The sequence below is a fragment of the Pleurodeles waltl genome, chromosome 1_1, assembly GCF_031143425.1.
Source record: "Pleurodeles waltl isolate 20211129_DDA chromosome 1_1, aPleWal1.hap1.20221129, whole genome shotgun sequence".
NCBI lineage: Eukaryota > Metazoa > Chordata > Amphibia > Caudata > Salamandridae > Pleurodeles > Pleurodeles waltl.
The window spans coordinates 308,226,100-308,246,510 of NC_090436.1; the positions used below are offsets into that span (position 1 = coordinate 308,226,100).

The window sequence follows — 20,411 nt, forward strand, 5'->3', positions numbered from 1 at the left end:
CAAAGTTCATGGAGTTAGCGTCATTTTTTTGCGTGAACACCTTCCTTGCGTTAATGATATGCAAGGTAGGCGTTCCCGTCTTAAAAAATGACTGCGATGCATATGCGTCGTATTCATACTCCCGGGCAAAAATGAAGCCCGGGAGTGGGCGGGTCTAAAAAACCCGCATTTGCGCCAGATTTTAGCGCCTGGGTCAGGGCAGGCGTTAAGGGACCTGTGGGCTCAGAATGAGCCCAGAGGTGCCCTCCCAAGCCCCCAGGGACACCCCCTGCCACCCTTGCCCACCCCAGGAGGACACCCAAGGATGGAGGGACCCACCCCAGGGACATTAAGGTAAGTCCAGGTAAGTATATATTTTTTTTTTTTGTGGCATAGGGGGGCCTGATTTGTGCCCCCCTACATGCCACTATGCCCAATGACCATGCCCAGGGGACAGAAGTCCCCTGGGCATGGCCATTGGGCAAGGGGGCATGACTCCTGTCTTTGCTAAGACAGGAGTCATTTCAATGGGGGATGGGCGTCGTAAAAAAATGGCGCAAATCGGGTTGTGGCGATTTTTTTGCCTCAGCCTGACTTGCACCATTTCTGGATGCCCATACGCCATTTTCCCCCTACGCCGGCGCTGCCTGGTGTACGTCGTTTTTTTTAACGCACACCAGACAGCGCCGGCGGCTAACGCCGGCTAACGTCATTCAATAAATACGGCGCCCTCATGGCGCTTCAGAATGGCGTTAGCCGGCGCTAATTTTTTTGACGCAAAACTGCATTGGCGCAGTTTTGCGTCAAAAAGTATAAATATGGGCCTATATGTGTAAATCTATGTGTAAATCTAGGCCAGTGTCCAGTGTTTAATTTGTAAATAAAAAGGTGCCGGTGCTAAAAGCTCTCCTCCTAAACACACGGCTGCTGCAATTAAAAGTGCGAGCACATAATACTGAGGCAGAGTAATCCTGAAGTCACCTCGGGCCTCTTCAATCCATTAACAGCCACTCCCCGCCCCTTCAGCTCACTCTTGCAGCTGCCTGCTTGTACCCTTTTTGACTCTTCTTCTTTTTTCTCTTCCTCTGTCTTTCCCACGTGGCTTTTGCTCACAGTAAGGGGCATATTTATACTCCGTTTGCGCCGGAATTGCGTCGGTTTTTTTGACGCAATTTCGACGCAAAACTAACTCCATATTTATACTTTGGCGTTAGACGCGTCTAGCGCCAAAGTCCATGGAGTTAGCGTCATTTTTTAGCGTGGACACCTACTTTGCGTTAATTATATGCAAGGTAGGCGTTCCCGTCTAAAAAATCGACTCCGAGGCATGTGCGTCGGATTTATACTCCCGGGCAAAATTCACGCCCGGGAGTGGGCGGGTCAAAAAAAATGACGTACGGCCGCTTTTGCGCCGTTTTTTAGCGCCTGCAAAAGGCAGGCGTTAAGGGACCTGTGGGCTCTGAAGGAGCCCAGAGGTGCCCTCCCATGCCCCCAGGGACACCCCCTGTCACCCTTGCCCACCCCAGGACACCCAAGGCTGGAGGGACCCATCCCAGGGACATTAAGGTAAGTTCAGGTAAGTGTTTTTTTTAATTTTTTTTTGTGGCATAGGGGGGCCTGATTTGTGCCCCCCTACATGCCACTATGCCCAATGACCATGCCCAGGGGACAGAAGTCCCCTGGGCATGGCCATTGGGCAAGGGGGCATGACTCCTGTCTTTGCTAAGACAGGAGTCATTTCTATGGGGGTTGGGAGTGAAAAAAAATGGCGCAAATCGGGTTGAGGTGAAAAAATTGCGTCAACCTGACTTGCCCCATTTCTTGACGCCCAAGCCCCATATCCCCCTACGCCGGCGCTGCCTGGTGTACGTCGTTTTTTTTACCGCACACCAGACGGCGCCGGCGGCTAACGCCGGCTAACGTCATTCAATAAATACGGTGCCCGCATGGTGCTTCAGAATGGCGTTAGCCTGCGCTAATTTTTTTGACGCAAAACTGCGATAGCGCAGTTTTGCGTCAAAAAGTATAAATATGGGCCTAAATGCCTGAGACACAAAACTAAGCGCCGGCCCTCAGAAATAAGTGCCCGTGCTCAGCACCGGAAACAACAGGCACAAATTAAGCACTGCCATTGTCCTTGTCAAATATAAGTGGAGAGAGGTTCAAACTTTATGGGCTCTAATGGTGTAGGTTGTCTGGAATCACCAGCTAGGGGAATGTTTTTAGGGTTATTTGGAAACTGGAAGTGTAGATTAATTGAGTGTCACTAGAAAAAGAAGATGGAAATGACAAAACTATACGTAGCACTTAAACTTTATTTTACTGTAACAGAGGAATTAAAAATGCAATTTCTGTAGAAGCAAATATCTCCGATTTTTTATTTTTTTATTATTTCACAAACAAAGTCCAAGTAAAAGTCTCTGTTTTGATTAGAGTATAAGAAATGGAAATTCAAGAAATCTCGTTTCAGCTACTGTATTTCACTAATCTAAATAGTATTCGTTCTTAAATGCCAAAAAAATAATGTAATGTGAAACGACTAATGCTTTTTACCAACAGATATGTAATTATCTGCTTTATTTTGCTATTTTCTTTAGCTCCCAAATATGGCCCTTTAGCTAAAATTAGCAATATAGGAAAACACGAGGTTACCGTAAAATGGGAAGAGATTCCAAAGAATGAACAGCATGGCTTTATTACCAACTATACTATAGTGACCAGCACTTCTGATGGTAGTCAAATGAGTAAGTACGTTTTTCATTAATCAAAATGAGTTTCATGACTCAACGTGTTCATTACTCTTGTCAGTGGAATCACAGAGACACATGCAGTGAATATTTTTAACCGTTTGTTTTGAAAATTCTACTTGAAATCATGTAACTTTACAATGGCTGTTAACTGATATCACTACGTACTTAGGCCATCCTACTTATACCTGTCCATGGGCTAGGTGGACTTTGTCTGCTCTTTTACAAGCAACCCTATGTGCCTTTTACACTGACTTATTTAGCGATGGCAAACACTCAAATTCGCAAAATGGGAGTACTTCCAACCACAACATAGATATTTCTTACGTAAGCCATTTTAGCAGTCTGCAAACGTATCCTGACTCCTAAAATCGGTTTGCGAATGGCTACTGATTTTCAATTTGGAACGGTCATGTTGTGGGCGTCAATTCCAAATTTGTGAATCTGTCATATATGTAACAGTAGTTTGTGACCAGAATTCCAGTCTTATACCATTGAAAAGTTGCTGACTCCCAACCTGGGGTAGAAACGTATTTGCAAAAAGAGAAGGGGGTCCCTTTTGCACCCCATCCCCATTGTGTATTAGGGTACAAGTTTCAGGGGGAGTAAGCAGTGGTCCAGAGACCCACAGTCAACTCTTATTGACATTTTTTTAAAAACAGAGGTCGGTTCACAAAAACAGGAACAATTTGCAAAAATTCTGTGTGCAATTTGCGACCACTTTTTGTAAGTGGATTCTTGGTACATCAGGCCCTGCGAGAGGTGCAGAACTGAATACAACTATCATTTTGGGCAATATCTGTGGCCTGGCGCACACCTCTCATAGATGAACTAGGGAGCCTCCCTATTCACTGAGGGGCATATTTATACTCCGTTTGCGCCGAATTTGCGTCGTTTTTTTCGACGCAAATTAGACGCAAAACTAACTCCATATTTATACTTTGGCGTTAGACGCGTCTAGCGCCAAAGTTCATGGAGTTAGCGTAATTTTTTTGCGTGAACACCTTCCTTGCGTTAATGATATGCAAGGTAGGCGTTCCCGTCTTAAAAAATGACTGCGATGCATATGCGTCGTATTTATACTCCCGGGCAAAAATGACGCCCGGGAGTGGGCGGGTCTAAAAAACCCGCATTTGCGACGGATTTTAGCGCCTGGGTCAGGGCAGGCGTTAAGGGACCTGTGGGCTCAGAATGAGCCCAGAGGTGCCCTCCCAAGCCCCCAGGGACACCCCCTGCCACCCTTGCCCACCCCAGGAGGACACCCAAGGATGGAGGGACCCACCCCAGGGACATTAAGGTAAGTCCAGGTAAGTATTATTTTTTTTTTTTTTGTGGCATAGGGGGGCCTGATTTGTGCCCCCCTACATGCCACTATGCCCAATGACCATGCCCAGGGGACAGAAGTCCCCTGGGCATGGCCATTGGGCAAGGGGGCATGACTCCTGTCTTTGCTAAGACAGGAGTCATTTCTATGGGGGATGGGCATCGTAAAAAAATGGCGCAAATCGGGTTGTGGCGAATTTTTTGCCTCAGCCTGACTTGCACCATTTCTGGACGCCCATACGCCATTTTCCCCCTACGCCGGCGCTGCCTGGTGTACGTGTTTTTTTTTAACGCACACCAGACAGCGCCGGCGGCTAACGCCGGCTAATGTCATTCAATAAATACGGCGCCCGCATGGTGCTTCAGAATGGCGTTAGCCGGCGCTAATTTTTTTGACGCAAAACTGCGTTGGCACAGTTTTGCGTCAAAAAGTATAAATATGGGCCTGAATCTTGTGCTTTGAGTTGAAAGCATAAACTCCACCTGGAATCCATAAAAAGGAAGCTGGCACTTTCACTTCTAAATGGTTGTCTTGAAGTTCAGGATAATCACCGTAATTCATTCTCCTAAATTTTTATTGCGAAATTTAAAGTTAATGAGGCATTTGGACTGCACAAGTCCTTATATATACGCTGTACCCTTCAGCTTATCCAGGCACAAATTTACTACTTTCAGGCAACACTGTGCCTTTTTGTGCAGGAGAGTATCCTTTCCTGCACAAAAACAACCCTGCCCGTAAGACTGGCACTGCTGCACATTGACGCAAGGTTCCATGCATTGGCACCAGGCAGATACAAGAGTTCCAACGCAAAGGCAGAGCTGAAGAGCACCATATTTTAGTAGTTATGTCGCTTTTCAGCCTTCCTCTATTCACATAATGCAGCACAGCAACTTTGCTTGCTGCCCTGCATTGTGTGAACTTTCGATAAATATGCCCTTATGTCTATCAGGAGGATCTCCATCTTTGAGTTGTCTCCCACTTGCTGACCAGGATTAAGACTGGTTTGGTCCAGGTGCATTAGGCAGGGCATTAGATTACCTTGCACGTAGCTAAAGTCTTTGGGCCTAATTCACAAAGGTATTTTACTAGCAGCATCTATACGACTGTGAATTCTCCACAAATAAAAAGATAGGACTGTCCTTTGTTTTTATGTCCGGAGACTCCACAATCGTAAAGATACTATTAGTTAAATACCTTTGTGAATAGCAAACAATCGTAAACGTACTCAAACGTGTCAGGCCCTCTGTGAATATCTGTGTGTCTGTGTTTAGTAGTGTGATAGGCCGTTATGGTCCACACCCTACTGGATCCATGTCTGCCTTTAATATGATTTATATCCTTGCCTCCCCCATTGGTGTGAACAAAGCTATTCCATTTATTTAACAGTAAACTGAGAATTGCAGTAGGTTTGTAGAAGATGTGGACTAACCCCATTCAGGCTTGTCACCTTATGTGCTTCATAGCTTTTGATAGCATTCATAATTTTCTATTGTATTACCTGACTGTCTAGTCATCCGTTTTTTGTCTCAGTCAACTTCTCTTTGTGCACTGCCTGAATGACTCTGTATTTTTCCATTTTACTTTTTGAATCTTTACAGTGGAATCAGTCATATTAAAGATCATATTTATCATTTTCTCACATATTGTAACGCAGCAAGTCACCTTTCTATGCTATGTAAAGGGAAGAGGGCAGGAATGCACCATATCTATCAAGATATGGTGCATCCTTGCCCTCTCCATGCGCTGGTGCACTTTTGGCTGCTTAGCGCCAACTCAGGCACCCTAGCACCATGGTGGAAGGGTCCCTGCAGGCAGGATTGTTTTTGTGCAGGATGGGACACCTTCCTGCACAAAAACAATACTTTGAGGCTTTTTCCTCTGTACGTGTGCAGCAGAATGCAGCACACACAGAAAAAAAGAAACATAGAGAAGGGAATAAAGCTATTTCTCCTCATTACGCTTTCCCTGAGAAGGCATAGCATTTTGACTCATTCCTGGGGAAGGTCATCGACAGCAATCATCACAGTGGCTCACACTGCAGATCCCAGCCTGCTTCTGCCTTAGTGTGCCTGGAGGCGCCTTGCACGGTGGCCCTGCAGCATGGGAAGGACATCGCACCGACAGCAAGCATCAGTGGGCCCACACTACAGCTCCCAGCCTGCCACTGCCTCAACAAACCCAGAGGTGCCAGTAGCAAGCCCGCACAGTGCTCCTCCGGTGTCCGAAGAACATCGCACTGACAACAGGCAACGGGGGGCCACGCGCTTCAGCTTTCAGCTTGCCACTGCCTCAACATGCCCGGAGGTGCCAGTAGACAACCCGCACAGTGCTCCCGCAGCACAGGAAGGACATCGTACTGACAGCAAGCATCAGGGGCGCTGCGCACTACAGCTCCCCACCTGCTACTCCCTCAACGTGCCCAGAGGCACCAGTAGAAAATGTGCACAGCACTCCTGCAGTGCGGGAAGCACATCGCCAACAGTGAGCGTTGGGGGGCCATGCACTACAGCTCCTAGCCTGCCACTGCCTTAACAAGCCCGTAAGTGGCAGTAGAAAACACGTAGGGCCATATTTATATTTTTTGACGCAAAACTGCGCTAACGCAGTTTTGCGTCAAAAAAATCTGCGCCGGCTAACGCCATTTTAAAGCACCGTGCGGGCGTCAAATTTATACTTTGACGTACGGCGGCGCAACCAACAGATGGGAGTCATTATTTTGTGACGCACACAGCGGCGTTCCGTCGTAAAGGAAACCAACGTTAAGGCGATGCACATCACTGTGGGTCGATTTACGACAGCGCAATCCGGAAAGCGCTGTTTTTTTTCACGCTATTGCGTCAAATATTAGTGCGAAAACTGCCCTTTCAGCAGAGGAGAGCCAAAATGGATCCCAGATGCCACTACAGACCCCAGGAGGATGACAGCAGACCAGGAACCAGCCAGGAGGACCCATACAGGAACCAGGACATTTTTAGAAAAAAAAGAAAGTGTTGCTTCAGTGAAGAGGAGCAGGAGATCCTGGTGAAAGAGGTGACGGAACACCAGCACCAACTGTTCATCACCTCTAAATTGCCATTCAGTAGGAGAGAGGCCATATGGAAACAAATAGTGGACAAGATCAACAGTGTGGCTGAAGAACGCCGCACAGTCACTGAGTGTAAGAAACGCTGGCATGACTGCAAACGTAGGACAAAAGAGAAAATGGCCAGGAACAGGAAGGCAGCAATGCAGACTGGAGGGGGGAGTCCAGCACAACAGGAGGCCCTGGACCACATGGAGGAGATGGTTGCAGCCGTCATCCCGGAGGAGATCGTCACAGGGATTCAAGGACAGGACAGCGCAGACTATCACGACACAACGCACATGCAGGGTAAGTCGCATGGGGAATTATAATGCTATAATGTTGACTGTAACAGGGGGGGAAATACCTACTACACAATGCATGTAAGTCTGCACATATATGAACTGGCATGGGTAAAGGGGCACGGCAGGGGGGCATGGCTAGCACAGACTGAAGCTGGGGCACGACAAAATACAGCAACAACAACAGTCCCATGGGGACATCCTGTAAGTACAACAATAGAGCCAAGGGAAAGCAGCGACAGGTGGGAAGGCCACTACCTCAAACTCACATCCAGGCACTTGTCTTGCAAAATCTATCCTACATCAACTAGGTCCCTATTAGTAATCCAGTAGCCAAAACAACAACTGCAATGTAACTGCCACAACAGTTGACAATAACACCTCTCATCTCTGTGCAGCTATAGTATCAAATGGCAGGAACCTCCCCATGGAACATACATACCCAAATTAGGGGGTGTGGATGACATCCGCAACTATTCATAGAAATAAGACAAAGGCACCAGTACACTCAAATGCCGAATTTCCATACCTGACACATACATAAGCCAAAGTAAACAGCAATAGGAGCCACACAGCACTAATGACACACACATGCTGCATACGTCAGGGTCCCTCACGTGCCTGGCTAACAAGGCTACATCACTAATGTCATACTGCTCAGACAACACCTGAGGAGGGGACACAGGCAACTGGTCACTGAAACACACTTGCAAAGTCTGACAACCAAATAGGACCTTCATACGATAAACAGGCCAATCCAATGAAACACACATGACCCAACATCATCTTCAAACATCAACAATGTTTACATCCATACCACATCCTAACATTGACATGCATAGGAAATGCCACGTCACATGTACATTTCGGGCAATGTGAATAAAAAGTGTATGGGGCAGGTCCTGAGAGGCAAGTGTGCTGCCAGGGCATTCACAACACCCACAGTCAGTCAAAGTGTAGTGTGGTAAGTGTAACGTATACTTTGCGCATTAGTCTCAGGCTGTAGGCCTTTGTGCACCTTACCCTGAATGTACTTTTACTCATTTGCTCACATCTAAGATCCTCAGAGCACATTGCACTAAATGCTTCTTATTGGCCTTCCTATCAGTTAAATTAGCAATTAGCCAGTCCTAGGGTGTTGTTAATTAGTCAAATCACACTGTTTTGCCTACTTCTGCACTGGAGTTTGCCAGAACATATTCACTCTGTGCCCTAGTCAAGGATACAGTCTGGTACTTTGCCGATAGATGTGGTAGGGGTTAAGATTTGGCATTCCTGCGTAGGGAAACTTTGTCAGCACGATGACATATGACTTATAAAATCAATTCCTTGTCCCAAGACACGCAAGAGGGAGTTTCCAAACAGAGAATCACAACTAGACACTGCCTGCCTTGCTGCTGATGCACAACCAGATCACAGGCCATTCCTCTGATATGAGGGATGATGTCTCCCCAGTGATTCAGACAGGGAAGCTCCAAACTTAACATGCTGTGCTATCAATAGAACAAGCAGAGGGAGAGTAGAAACTGTTAGGCACCATGATAGCTGTGTACTAATTTCTTACTCTCCTGCGGACTATTTCAATTCTAACAGTTTGTATTGTTTGGGTTATTGTGGCTCACACCTAAATATCAACAAGCCAGTTGTACAATGAAATCTCATATTGAACAAATACTGTCTTTGTCATTTGTGTATGGGAACATACCGGAAAAGAGAGAATTGTGTATGATCTGAGTGACCACGACTTCCCTGAGAAGTTCCAAAGATGTCATGCGCTCAGATGTCTAAACATTCCTTTGCTGTGGGAGACCAGAGGCACTGCTAGTTAGTCAGAGCAAAAAGAAATATCAGGGTGACAGAGTTATTTACAAGTGGGTCAGACTTAGTCCCCCACACCATTAGCTATCCTGCTGCCTAGAAAGCCAGTATTCTCATGTAGGATAATGAGAGCCCACCCAACAAAATGTCCCTCCATAACAATAGTTAAACACGGAGGGAGAAGTAGGACAAAAACATGCCTATCCCTAAATAATTACAAAGCAACAGCTAGAGGCAATCAGGCAGACAAGTCTGATAGCTCCATATCATACATGTGACACACAGGTGGGCCATAGGCCTACAACAATGCCCTATGACGGACAGCAGATACCAAGACAAACACAGAGCACAAAGTTAAGGCATCCAAAGGCTTGTATCTTAGTGCAAAATTGTCACAACACAGACACACTAATTGTACCCTGTTTCATTGCAGAGGAACATGGATCTCCTGCCGATATGCCTGTCCCTGAGTTCCCTGATGACATAGATGACGAGCCCATAAACATCCCACAGGAGACCATCCAAATGGTCCTTGAAAGCCTCCAAACCCCACCTTCAGTCACAAGGAGGAGCACAGAAGAAGCAGCCACCACAGGAGAACCACCCGCCACCCCAATTGTAAGACCTGCCAGCTCCAACACAGCTGAGGACTCTGACGACACTGGCACCAGCTTCGAAAGAACCGTCGTTGGGGTACAGCGGGAGCTGGCCAAGGAGGTGCGGGTGGGGATGCAAACGATGGCAGCCAGCCTTGAGGGGGTGCGTTTGTGCATGATGTCTACTGCTGATCAGGCAGCTGCTATGCAAGGCCGAACATCGCTCTTGCAGGAACTTGTCAAAACACAGAAGGAAATCTGCACAGCTGTCATCCAGTTGACACAACAACTACAACTGCAATCCAGTCAACGTGTGCACGAATGCAACATAGAACCCCTCAGGGCAGACCTGGCTGCCTACCATCGTGATGTGGCTGCCATTCTCAAAAACCAGCAGGCCCTCCTTGCTGCAGTACTGCCCTTCATAACTCCACAGGGAGCAGCCCCCGGGATGTCTGCCTCCATGTCTTCTAACACTGAGGTGTGTGTTGCCCCTTCTCAACCACCACCACCAAGAACACATCAGGCAACACACACATCAGAAGAAGAAGACATGGAACAGATAACATTCACACAGAAGAGTACCCGGAAGCACTAGTCCCTGCACCATGGCCTACTTTGACCAAGGTCCTACGTTTTGTCAAATGCCAGTCTCACTACAACTACACTCAATGACTGTTCGGCAATCCACTGTATGACTTGTCCCCATTGCCAGTGAATGTCTCTCTCCTACTATTTGCCAATTCCTGTCCCTCTGCACTGTGTGTGACATCACCCCAGCATGTCAGGAGCATCATCCACACCCCTTCTGTAGGATCACCATGTAAGAATGCACCAGAACGGACTCAGCAAACATGGTGAATGGACAATTTGCACTACACCACCTATAAATAAATAGCACTTGCACACCTATTGTGTCTCTGTGTAATTTCACACTTCAACTGTGCAGTACCTAACTCCAAAGTAGCTGTGTGGCAACCATGTAGATTCTCTATACTACTGTCCTGATTTCATGTATACTGAAACATCTGTGCAGTGGCCAGGATTGCATCATAGCCTTACCATACTGAGGAAAATAACTGATGAAGGGACTAACCACACACAATCATGCTGTGTTGGAAAGAATGATGCACCATCTATCGCTATTCTAGACAACTAATGGTGGCTGAGAAATGTAGGCACCATGCAATACTTAAATAAGAATTAATGCCGCATAATGTAGGGAATCATGAACAAATTACACTGTATCAATCACCCTTACGGAGTATACTTCCATGAAGGAAAGTCATGCTGAATCAGTACACACATGATGTAGGTCAGCAATGAAAGCAACAATAAAAGAGTGTGAACAACTCCTCATCTACAAAGATCTCCCTGAACTTCACACTGCTGTCCGACCTATCAATTTACCCACAATAACAAGTCTGGAAGCACTCTTTGTGAAGTAGGATACATACCAAAACAAAACCTTGGTGATCAATGCACACTACCAATGGTGGGTCTCCCAAATGGTGGATACTTAACAAGTTAGCACACGGGTAGCTGGGATGTTAAACCTCAATTTCCTGGGGATGGCGAGCATAGGACACAAATGTCATACTAAAACATTCTGCTACACTGATGTCAAGGCCATGATAAAGTAGCACCTAACGCATCATGTAAAGGGTTAACTATATATTTATTTCAATCGAGTAATACAAGAGGCAACTAAGGGAAAGGTAAACCTACACTAATCTAACCTGACTACTACTAACCCACAACTGTCCCTAACTAACCTAAGCTAAACTTACTCTACACATGTAACGAAACGATCTAAACATCAACCCCCCACCCACCATTATGAGACAGGACACATGCAGGACAACACTTACTAACCTACACACATACTATACTATCCTAAACAAACATATATTTTTTTGTAATTTTTTTTTTGTTTGTTTTTTTTGTTTTTAAACAGGAATCCCAACATTGCCCCCCACCCACCCACCCACACAAAAAGATAAGATAGAAAGAATAAGGACCCCCCACCCTCTTCCCTAACACTAACTAAGCTAATTACCTATACTTATCCTAATACTAATCCCCAAAACCCAACTAACAGTAGAAAATAGGAAAGAGGTGAGAGGGGAGGGGTAAAAGTTCTAGAGGGCAAAAGTGCTACAGGTTCGCCCTCCGTAGTGTGTGCCTGATGGAGCACACCCTCTTTTTAATGTAGCTCATGTCCTCCCTCAGGTTGTCCACCTTCTTGACCAACTTGTCAATTTTTCTGGTCAATGCCAGGAAGGCAGCTGGGTCCACAGGAGGGTCTGTGCTGGTTTGTGTGCCGGCGGAGGTTGATGTTGTGGCAGGAGTTGGTTGGCCACGGGACAGTCCTGCTACCACAATACGGCTGGGTCCAGGTCTGGAGGAAGATGCAGGGTCCATTGCTGCAGACATTGCTGGGGCCACTTAGGCAGACCTGGTGGATGTGGTGTTGGTGGTTGTTGGTGGCAATGTAGGGGGAGCCTGTGGTGTGGCCCACCACGCCCCGGAGGCCCGATCAGAATGGTACTTGCGGGCCATCCTCCGGTACCCACACTACACCTGCAGGATGTGCCTGTATCTCATGGCACGCCGCTCAAAATGGTGGCGATCTGCGGCACTCATGTTTGCAGCTGTGAAGAGAAAAGGCAAATATTTACCTTTGGAATTGGATTGGGTGGAATAGCACAATGGGTTATTTGTACATTACTAGAAATGTATTGGTTGCAGCAATTGTCACAACATAGTTCACGGAAAGGCTCAGAGGAAGTACATGTGAAGCATGCATACATAAGGGCATATCACACCTAGCATATCCATGTCTCTACATGATGGATGACATCACCCTAAACTACTAATCCAAATCATACCTAAGGCATCTGACATCATGGCTGCACCTCTTCCGCATACTGACTTCACTACATATGTCACTCTATGTGATAACAATCACACTCCTCACTCAATGCCATTTGTAATTAGTTGTGTGCTAAGATTGAACCCATGGGCCATAACCAAATGTCTACACTAGGGGCCAGATGTAGGAAGATGGAAAATTGCGACTAGCAATTTGCAATGCAGAACGGTGTCTCTGACACCGTCTGCGAGTCGCTATGGGGTCGCTAAGACCCACCTCATTAACATCAATGAGGTGGGTTCCAAGTTGCGCCACCTTAGCGACTATGGGCACTCACGGGGATGGAGGCCTGCTGGGAACAGCAGACCTCCATGGCCGTGACTGCTTTTAAATAAAGCAGGTTATTTTTCCCCAAGTGTAGGCCGTTTACCTGAAAGGAAAATAAGCTGCACTTAGAAATAAATTACAACAACTTCAATCTTGGATTATTTCAGGGCAGTTAGTGGTCCCTTGGACCACTGGCTGTTTTGTACAGGATTATTTAGGTCCACTCACAAAGGTGAAGGGTTCCTATGGGGACCCCTTCCAGTTAGCAAGTGGGTTACCATCCACTTCAAGTGGATGATAACTGCGACTCACTTTGCAACCACGTACTCGGTTGCAAATGGAATTGCATACCACTGTGAGTTGCAAATAGGACGGGAAAACCCCTTCCTATTTTGGATTTGGAAAAGCATTTTGCAAATATGTTCATAATCACCAAATACATTTCGTAATAGGAAACAGACGTTTGCAACTCACAAACAGTAATTTATGACATTTGCAACTTGTAAACAGTTTGCTACATCTGGCCCTAGGTACTAACTCAAGTCACAAAAGGTGTCAAGTACGTGTAACATACTGGTTGCTACAGTCCTAGGTACCCTGTTTCACATTAACATGCCAGTCTTTGAGGGTGGTGTGGGAAGAACAACCAACAATCCCATGTTCAATGCACACCCAGGAGTGTATAGAAAGTTCAACAAGTATGTGCCTTCACACACAACACCTATGAATGGCTAGCAACACGTTGGAGTCAGCCAAACATTGTCACATCCAAGGTCCACACATGTCAAAATGATATGACTTAGGCCAACATGACATACTATCAGTGAGGCCTGTTTTACAACACACACAGAGGAGCTAGAACACCCATTCTCATGATTCGACAGAACACCTAGGCCATTGCACTCAAGTCACACACACTTCTAGTTCACCTTGTGGAAGTACATGCCCCCGGAAGATCCAACCTACAGTGTACACAGTGCAACCTCAACTAGGAAGAAGCACTTGTCATCAAAGCCATTTGCCTAAGCTATATGGGAGACTGTCAGTCTGATATGCAGACTCAGTTCATGCCAAGTCCCCGACCAAGTCTTACATTGACCAGTGTATTCCAAATGACTCATCCCATTCCCCATTGCGGCCCAACTGGAATGACCTACAGCCCCTAAATCTGAGAGATGGCTAGGTATTTCTTTACAGAAACAGAAGTCCTATTTGATATCACACTAAAACAACAATTCCAATGAACAGCCAGCGCATCAAATCATGAATTCTCTTGAACACACAGTAGTCCATCATGCATCATTACCAAACAATGAAAATAGCACTCAGGCGACACTCACTGTAGGTATCGGGGTCCTCAAAATGTGCCACCTCTCCCACGGTGTACGGGGCTGGTCCACCTGTAAAGCATGAAAGGAAGAATATACTCAGACTGGGTGAACTGACAAATAATTTCAGTTACAATGACACTGTGTGAATATGACATGGTAATGATACACTTTCCCACATGCTCATACTGCATGGATGACTTTGTATTCAACATTAACATTGGATGAGTCTCCTGCTACAGTTACACACCCTACTACACACATGCAGTGGCCAGGACAGTCAGGTGTCGTCCAAGTTAACCCTCCATTAGTATGCCCCAACAATAATGTTATCCATACATCTCAGCATGTGCATTCCAGAGAGACCTCCAAAAACTGGTTCCATGAGGACTGCATGACCACTCACAATCAAACAGGCTAGGTGGACATGTTCAACACACAGCAACCACACACACATGTGACATATCTGTGGACAACATATCAAACTTCATGTGACGTGAAGGCAACACACATGTATAGCATCATCATGGGTTTCTAATTTTCTGTCTAGCTATGGCGTCTACATTTGTAGGTATGTTGTTTCTACATGACTTACTCACTGGCCAATATGACCTGTAGAGTACAAATAGAGCAGTTAACGTGTTGCTTGTCTGACACAAATGCAACACTACATTACATACAGCTACAGGCATCTGTTATGTGTAGAAAAAATGAGCCATCTGACTGCTAGCATTGGTCTTCATACACATTGTGCAACAAATACACATTAGGGCACATATGTATACCTTTGTAGTGCAGCATTTGCATCATTTTGTCACGCAGAGACGGGGCAAACTTGCAAAATACAGATATATGTTGTAAGTTGCTGCTGTTTTTGTGTGAAAATGTGGTGCAAAAATGGGGATATAAATGTATAAACATGGGCCTAGGTTTCCCTAGCATTACACACAGTCAGCTACTTATCTAGCAGATTGGGTAACAATCATCACATGTTCCCACACAGATTTCTATTATTCCCATGTAATTGATTTGTACTCACCAACATGGCCACCAATCCTGATTCCCAGGTGGTCCAGCAGGTCCTGTTCCCTGGTTATCAGATCTGCCCAGCGGTGCTTCAATTGATGGACATTGCGCATGCTCCCGTAGACCCGGACCAGGTGATGGCGCACCTTCCCCCACCGGATTTTCCTTGCCTCCGTGTGATACCCCTGTATCACACGGCCCCCAGCCTCCAGCATCAGTGGGAGGAAATGGCAAACTAGCCATATGATTCCCCCCAATTCATCCTCACCCATCCTGGACAGGCGACATATTGACATATTGACAGCAAGAAAAATTGACAAATGAAATAAGAAAGTAAAAGTGGGAAATGGGGAAAGGTAGAGGTGTGAAGGAAAAAGAAAAAGGAGAAAAATAGCCCAACTAACCCCAAAAACTATGCTACCCACAACAGACTCCCACAGACAATACAAACAAAAATAGGAATAGACAAAACTAGACTAAACAGACTGAGACAATGTTATGCAACAAGAATAGAATCACAAAAAGACAAAATACAAGGTACACAGGACACAAAAGCAGTAAAACACAGGACAATACCTTTCACAAAACCACACAGTCTAGATAAATCTGAGACTGCAAAGTGAAAGTGAAAGTTAACTCCCAGTACAGATTTTGTAAACAGGATATCCTATTACATCACTTCCTGCAGAAAATGGCCGCCGTTTTTATTTTCTCGTTATGCGTCATATTTTCACGCATACACAATTGTGCGTCAGTCAAAAAATATGATATGAATATTAATAATTTTTTAAGGTACATGAGATGTCCAACATATTGTCCATGTTGCGTCAAATTTACCACGCATACATCATGGGCGTCATATTTTTTCCACGTACAGGAGTGCACATGATGCTGAGTCAAAAAATATGATATGAATATTAATAATTTCTTAATGTACATGAGATGTCCAACATATTGTCCATGTTGCGTCAAATTTACCACGCATACATCATGGGCGTCATATTTTTTCCACGTACAGGAGTGCACCTGATGCTGAGTCAAAAAATATGATATGAATATTAATAATTTTTTAATGTACATGAGATGTCCAACATATTGTCCATGTTGCGTCAAATTTACCACGCATACATCATGGGCGTCATATTTTTTCCACGTACAGGAGTGCACATGATGCTGAGTCAAAAAATATGATATGAATATTAATAAGTTTTTAATGTACATGAGATGTCCAACATATTGTCCATGTTGCGTCAAATTTACCACGCATACATCATGGGCGTCATATTTTTTCCACGTACAGGAGTGCACATGATGCTGAGTAAAAAAATATGATATGAATATTAATAATTTTTTAATGTACATGAGATGTCCAACATATTGTCCATGTTGCGTCAAATTTACCACGCATACATCATGGGCGTCATATTTTTTCCACGTACAGGAGTGCACATGATGCTGAGTCAAAAAAATATATGATGTAAATTATATTTTGATGGCTAAATATGCGAAACTTTTGGATACATTTATATTTGACTCTGCATTCTGTGCACTCATGTACGTGAACAAATTATGACGCCCATGCTGTATGCGTAGAATTTTGCGCATTTTTTTTTATTATGTCTTCATGTTTTTAACTTGGGGAAGGTGATTTGTCATGGTCAAACGGTGCTATGTGATACACATTTGTGGTTGGATATGACACATGTCCGTTGTTGTATGTATAGAAGGCATTCACACTGCAATATTTAGGATACATTAAATAATGTATTAACCATATTTGACCACATATTTTGGGTAACTGCTGATGGCTAATTTGAAATGATGGATGGGATACCATGATGTATTCCTTCTCCAAATTGTGTCCACAATTATGATGGTGATGCTTTTATCTATAGTCCTAACAGGGAGTGCAATAGTCACTTACAGTTTTTATGGGGCTAACCATGTCCCATTATGAATTTGTGTTTCTGATTTGTGTTTGACTTTTGACATGTAGCCCACACATGTGCCTTATGCATGTGTTTAGTTCACAAGTACAAGATTCTTGTATGTTTGGGGGGCGGTAGAGGTGGACTTAGGCCCCCAGCACCCTAGGATTTGCCCATCCAGAATAGCTACTGTATCCATGGCTTTTATTTATTATATTATGGCAAACCTGCAGCAGCAGGCTAATGTAAGGCCATATGGTATGAATGACTGTTGACCATTCATTCATCTCATTAGCCCATTTGACATTTGCAGTATTGATAATTGGAGCAAACTTGCATACCATTTTCCAATGACTATGTTTGCAAGACTCTCAGCGTTCCTCATGTGCTGATGAAAATTATTTAGTTGTTGTCTGTGTCCCTTTCTGCATTACCTGGTTTAGTGGCATGTTACATTCTTCCTCCTAGGTTCAAACTGGGACACAACTGTGATGGTCTACTTTCAAATATTAGGTTGATTGTATGACATATGTGTACATGTGTGTGGGAATGTGGATCCACTATCACCTGTCTGGGTGTATGTTGTCACTGTGACTTCAAGGTCTCCTCCTGAGTTAGTGGCAGCTAATGTTGTTCCAATTGGGTATTGCTCATATCACACACTTGAGAGAAGCCATTGATGACATGGTCACGTACACATGGATGGTCCCACCCTGTCTCTGAACACGTGTGATGAGACTTTCAAATGATCTACATTTTTGGGCTGGGTGAGAGACTGTCTCAGGTGTTTGGATCAGGCATGTGTAATTGCCACATTTGTACTCCTGTTGGCCTCTGTGTATGGTAATGTATCATGTCACATCCTACCCTCTGTGCATACATTTGTGATGTTTATTTTTGTTGTGATGATTGTTATAGCATTCTTGCTCAATGAGATGACATTCTTCTTCAGCAATTTCAAACTAAGGGCCATATTTATACTTTTTGACGCAAAACTGCGCTAACGCAGTTTTGCGCCCAAAAAATTAGCGCCGGCTAACGCCATTCTGAAGCGCCATGCGGGCGCCGTATTTATTCAATGACGTTAGCCGGCGTTAGCCGCCGGCGCTGTCTGGTGTGCGTTAAAAAAAACGACGTACACCAGGCAGCGCCGGCGTAGGGGGAAAATGGCGTATGGGCGTCCACAAATGGTGCAAGTCAGGCTGAGGCAAAAAAATCGCCTCAACCCGATTTGCGCCATTTTTTTACGACACCCAACCCCCATTGAAATGACTCCTGTCTTAGCAAAGACAGGAGTCATGCCCCCTTGCCCAATGGCCATGCCCAGGGGACTTCTGTCCCCTGGGCATGGTCATTGGGCATAGTGGCATGTAGGGGGGCACAAATCAGGCCCCCCTATGCCACAAAATTTTTTAAAAAAAATACTTACCTGGACTTACCTTAATGTCCCTGGGGTGGGTCCCTCCATCCTTGGGTGTCCTCCTGGGGTGGGCAAGGGTGGCAGGGGGTGTCCCTGGGGGCAGGGGAGGGCACCTCTGGGCTCATTCTGAGCCCACAGGTCCCTTAACGCCTGCCCTGACCCAGGCGCTAAAATCCGGCGCTAATGCAGGTTTTTTAGACCCGCCCACTCCCGGGCGTCATTTTTGCCCAGAGTATAAATACGACGCATATGCATCGGAGTCATTTTTTAAGACGGGAACGCCTACCTTGCATATTATTAACGCAAGGAAGGTGTTCACGCAAAAAAATGACGCTAACTCCATGAACTTTGGCGCTAGACGCGTCTAGCGCCAAAGTATAAATATGGAGTTCGTTTTGCGTCGAATTTGCGTCGAAAAAAACGACGCAAATTTGGCGCAAACGGAGTATAAATATGCCCCTAAAGGTGGTCAGAAATGCATAGGCCAAAGCATGATGTGGTGTTTGTTATCTGTGTTTATTTACAATTGTGGAATACAAGTTATTATGATACATTAAGAAAAAAATTTATTGACAAGCTGTTGGCGCCCACGCACTCCTGCTGCCGTGTTAGGTTGTTCCCCCTCCTGTTGCAGGCCAGCATCCTCCTCTTCGTCATCCTCAGGCATGTCTGGGTCCAGTTCAAGGAGGGGAATGTTCCTTTTTACACATATATTGTGCAATATGGCACAAGTGAGTATGATCTTACAGACCATCTCTGGGGAATAGAGTAGGCTACCGCCAGTGATGTCAAGGCAGCGGAACCTTGACTTTAGGATCCCAAAGGTCCGCTCCACAATGCTGCGTGTCCTCTTGTGTGCGTCATTGTATGCCCGCTCAGCAGCAGTATTTGGGTTCCCAAATGGTGTCATTATCCAAGGCTGGATGCCATACCCCTGATCAGCTGAAAGAAAAACACAGAATGGGATCAATTAGATGTAGGAGGCACTGTTGTACAGATCTTTGATGGCAGTAGTTGTCTTGTGTTGTCTGTGTCTCTTTTGTGTACTAATGTGACAACCTATGGTTGTTGGTGAAAACTTTTGCATTGAGCTTTTTTCCTTGGCTGAGCAAGTGTTTGTTGGCTAACCGTTTGTCAGCAGGATGTATTTGTTTTTCCAGTACAGTGTGCCCTCCCTAGCATTGTGACTTGTGATACAGGTGTCCGTGTGTCCTCACTGGGGGTGAGATGATAGTTCCATGCAGAGTTGAAACATGAAAGTGTGGTTGAAACGTTCATGTGAAAGTACCCAGGCCATCCCATACCTTAAAACTTATGCAATGTATTAGTGTACAGGTTATTGTGAGACTTCCAATTTGCAAGGTGACATTTAGGCAACCACAGTCATTAATGTCTTCACATTAAGCTGTAGAGTAAATTCCAATGTGTGACAGGTTCAATGGTGACTTCTGAAACATGGCTAGTGATGTGAGTACCTCAGTGTGTTCCTGGTTAGGTGTTGCTATTGTGGTGTATGTGTTGTTTGTCCTAGAGGGTTTCTGTGCAGTGTGTATATCAGTTTGGTTTTTGTCCTTACCAACGAGTAGTCCATTTCCATACCGTCCATCCTGGAAGTGTTGGTTGATGGTGGAGTGACGGAAGATGAATGCGTCATGTACACTCCCAGGATATTTAGCCACA

The 20,411-nt window shown here is 45.2% G+C and overlaps 1 protein-coding gene across 1 annotated transcript in view; it reads left to right on the plus strand.

Annotated features, from left to right (window-relative positions):
* Positions 1-20,411, plus strand: part of IL31RA (interleukin 31 receptor A) — a 1,545,596-nt gene that overhangs the window by 1,155,372 nt on the left and 369,813 nt on the right. Inside the window, exon 13 of the mRNA XM_069222232.1 lies at positions 2,577-2,723. Within this exon, the coding sequence (XP_069078333.1) occupies positions 2,577-2,723 (147 nt within the window). The remainder of the gene's footprint in view (positions 1-2,576; positions 2,724-20,411) is intronic.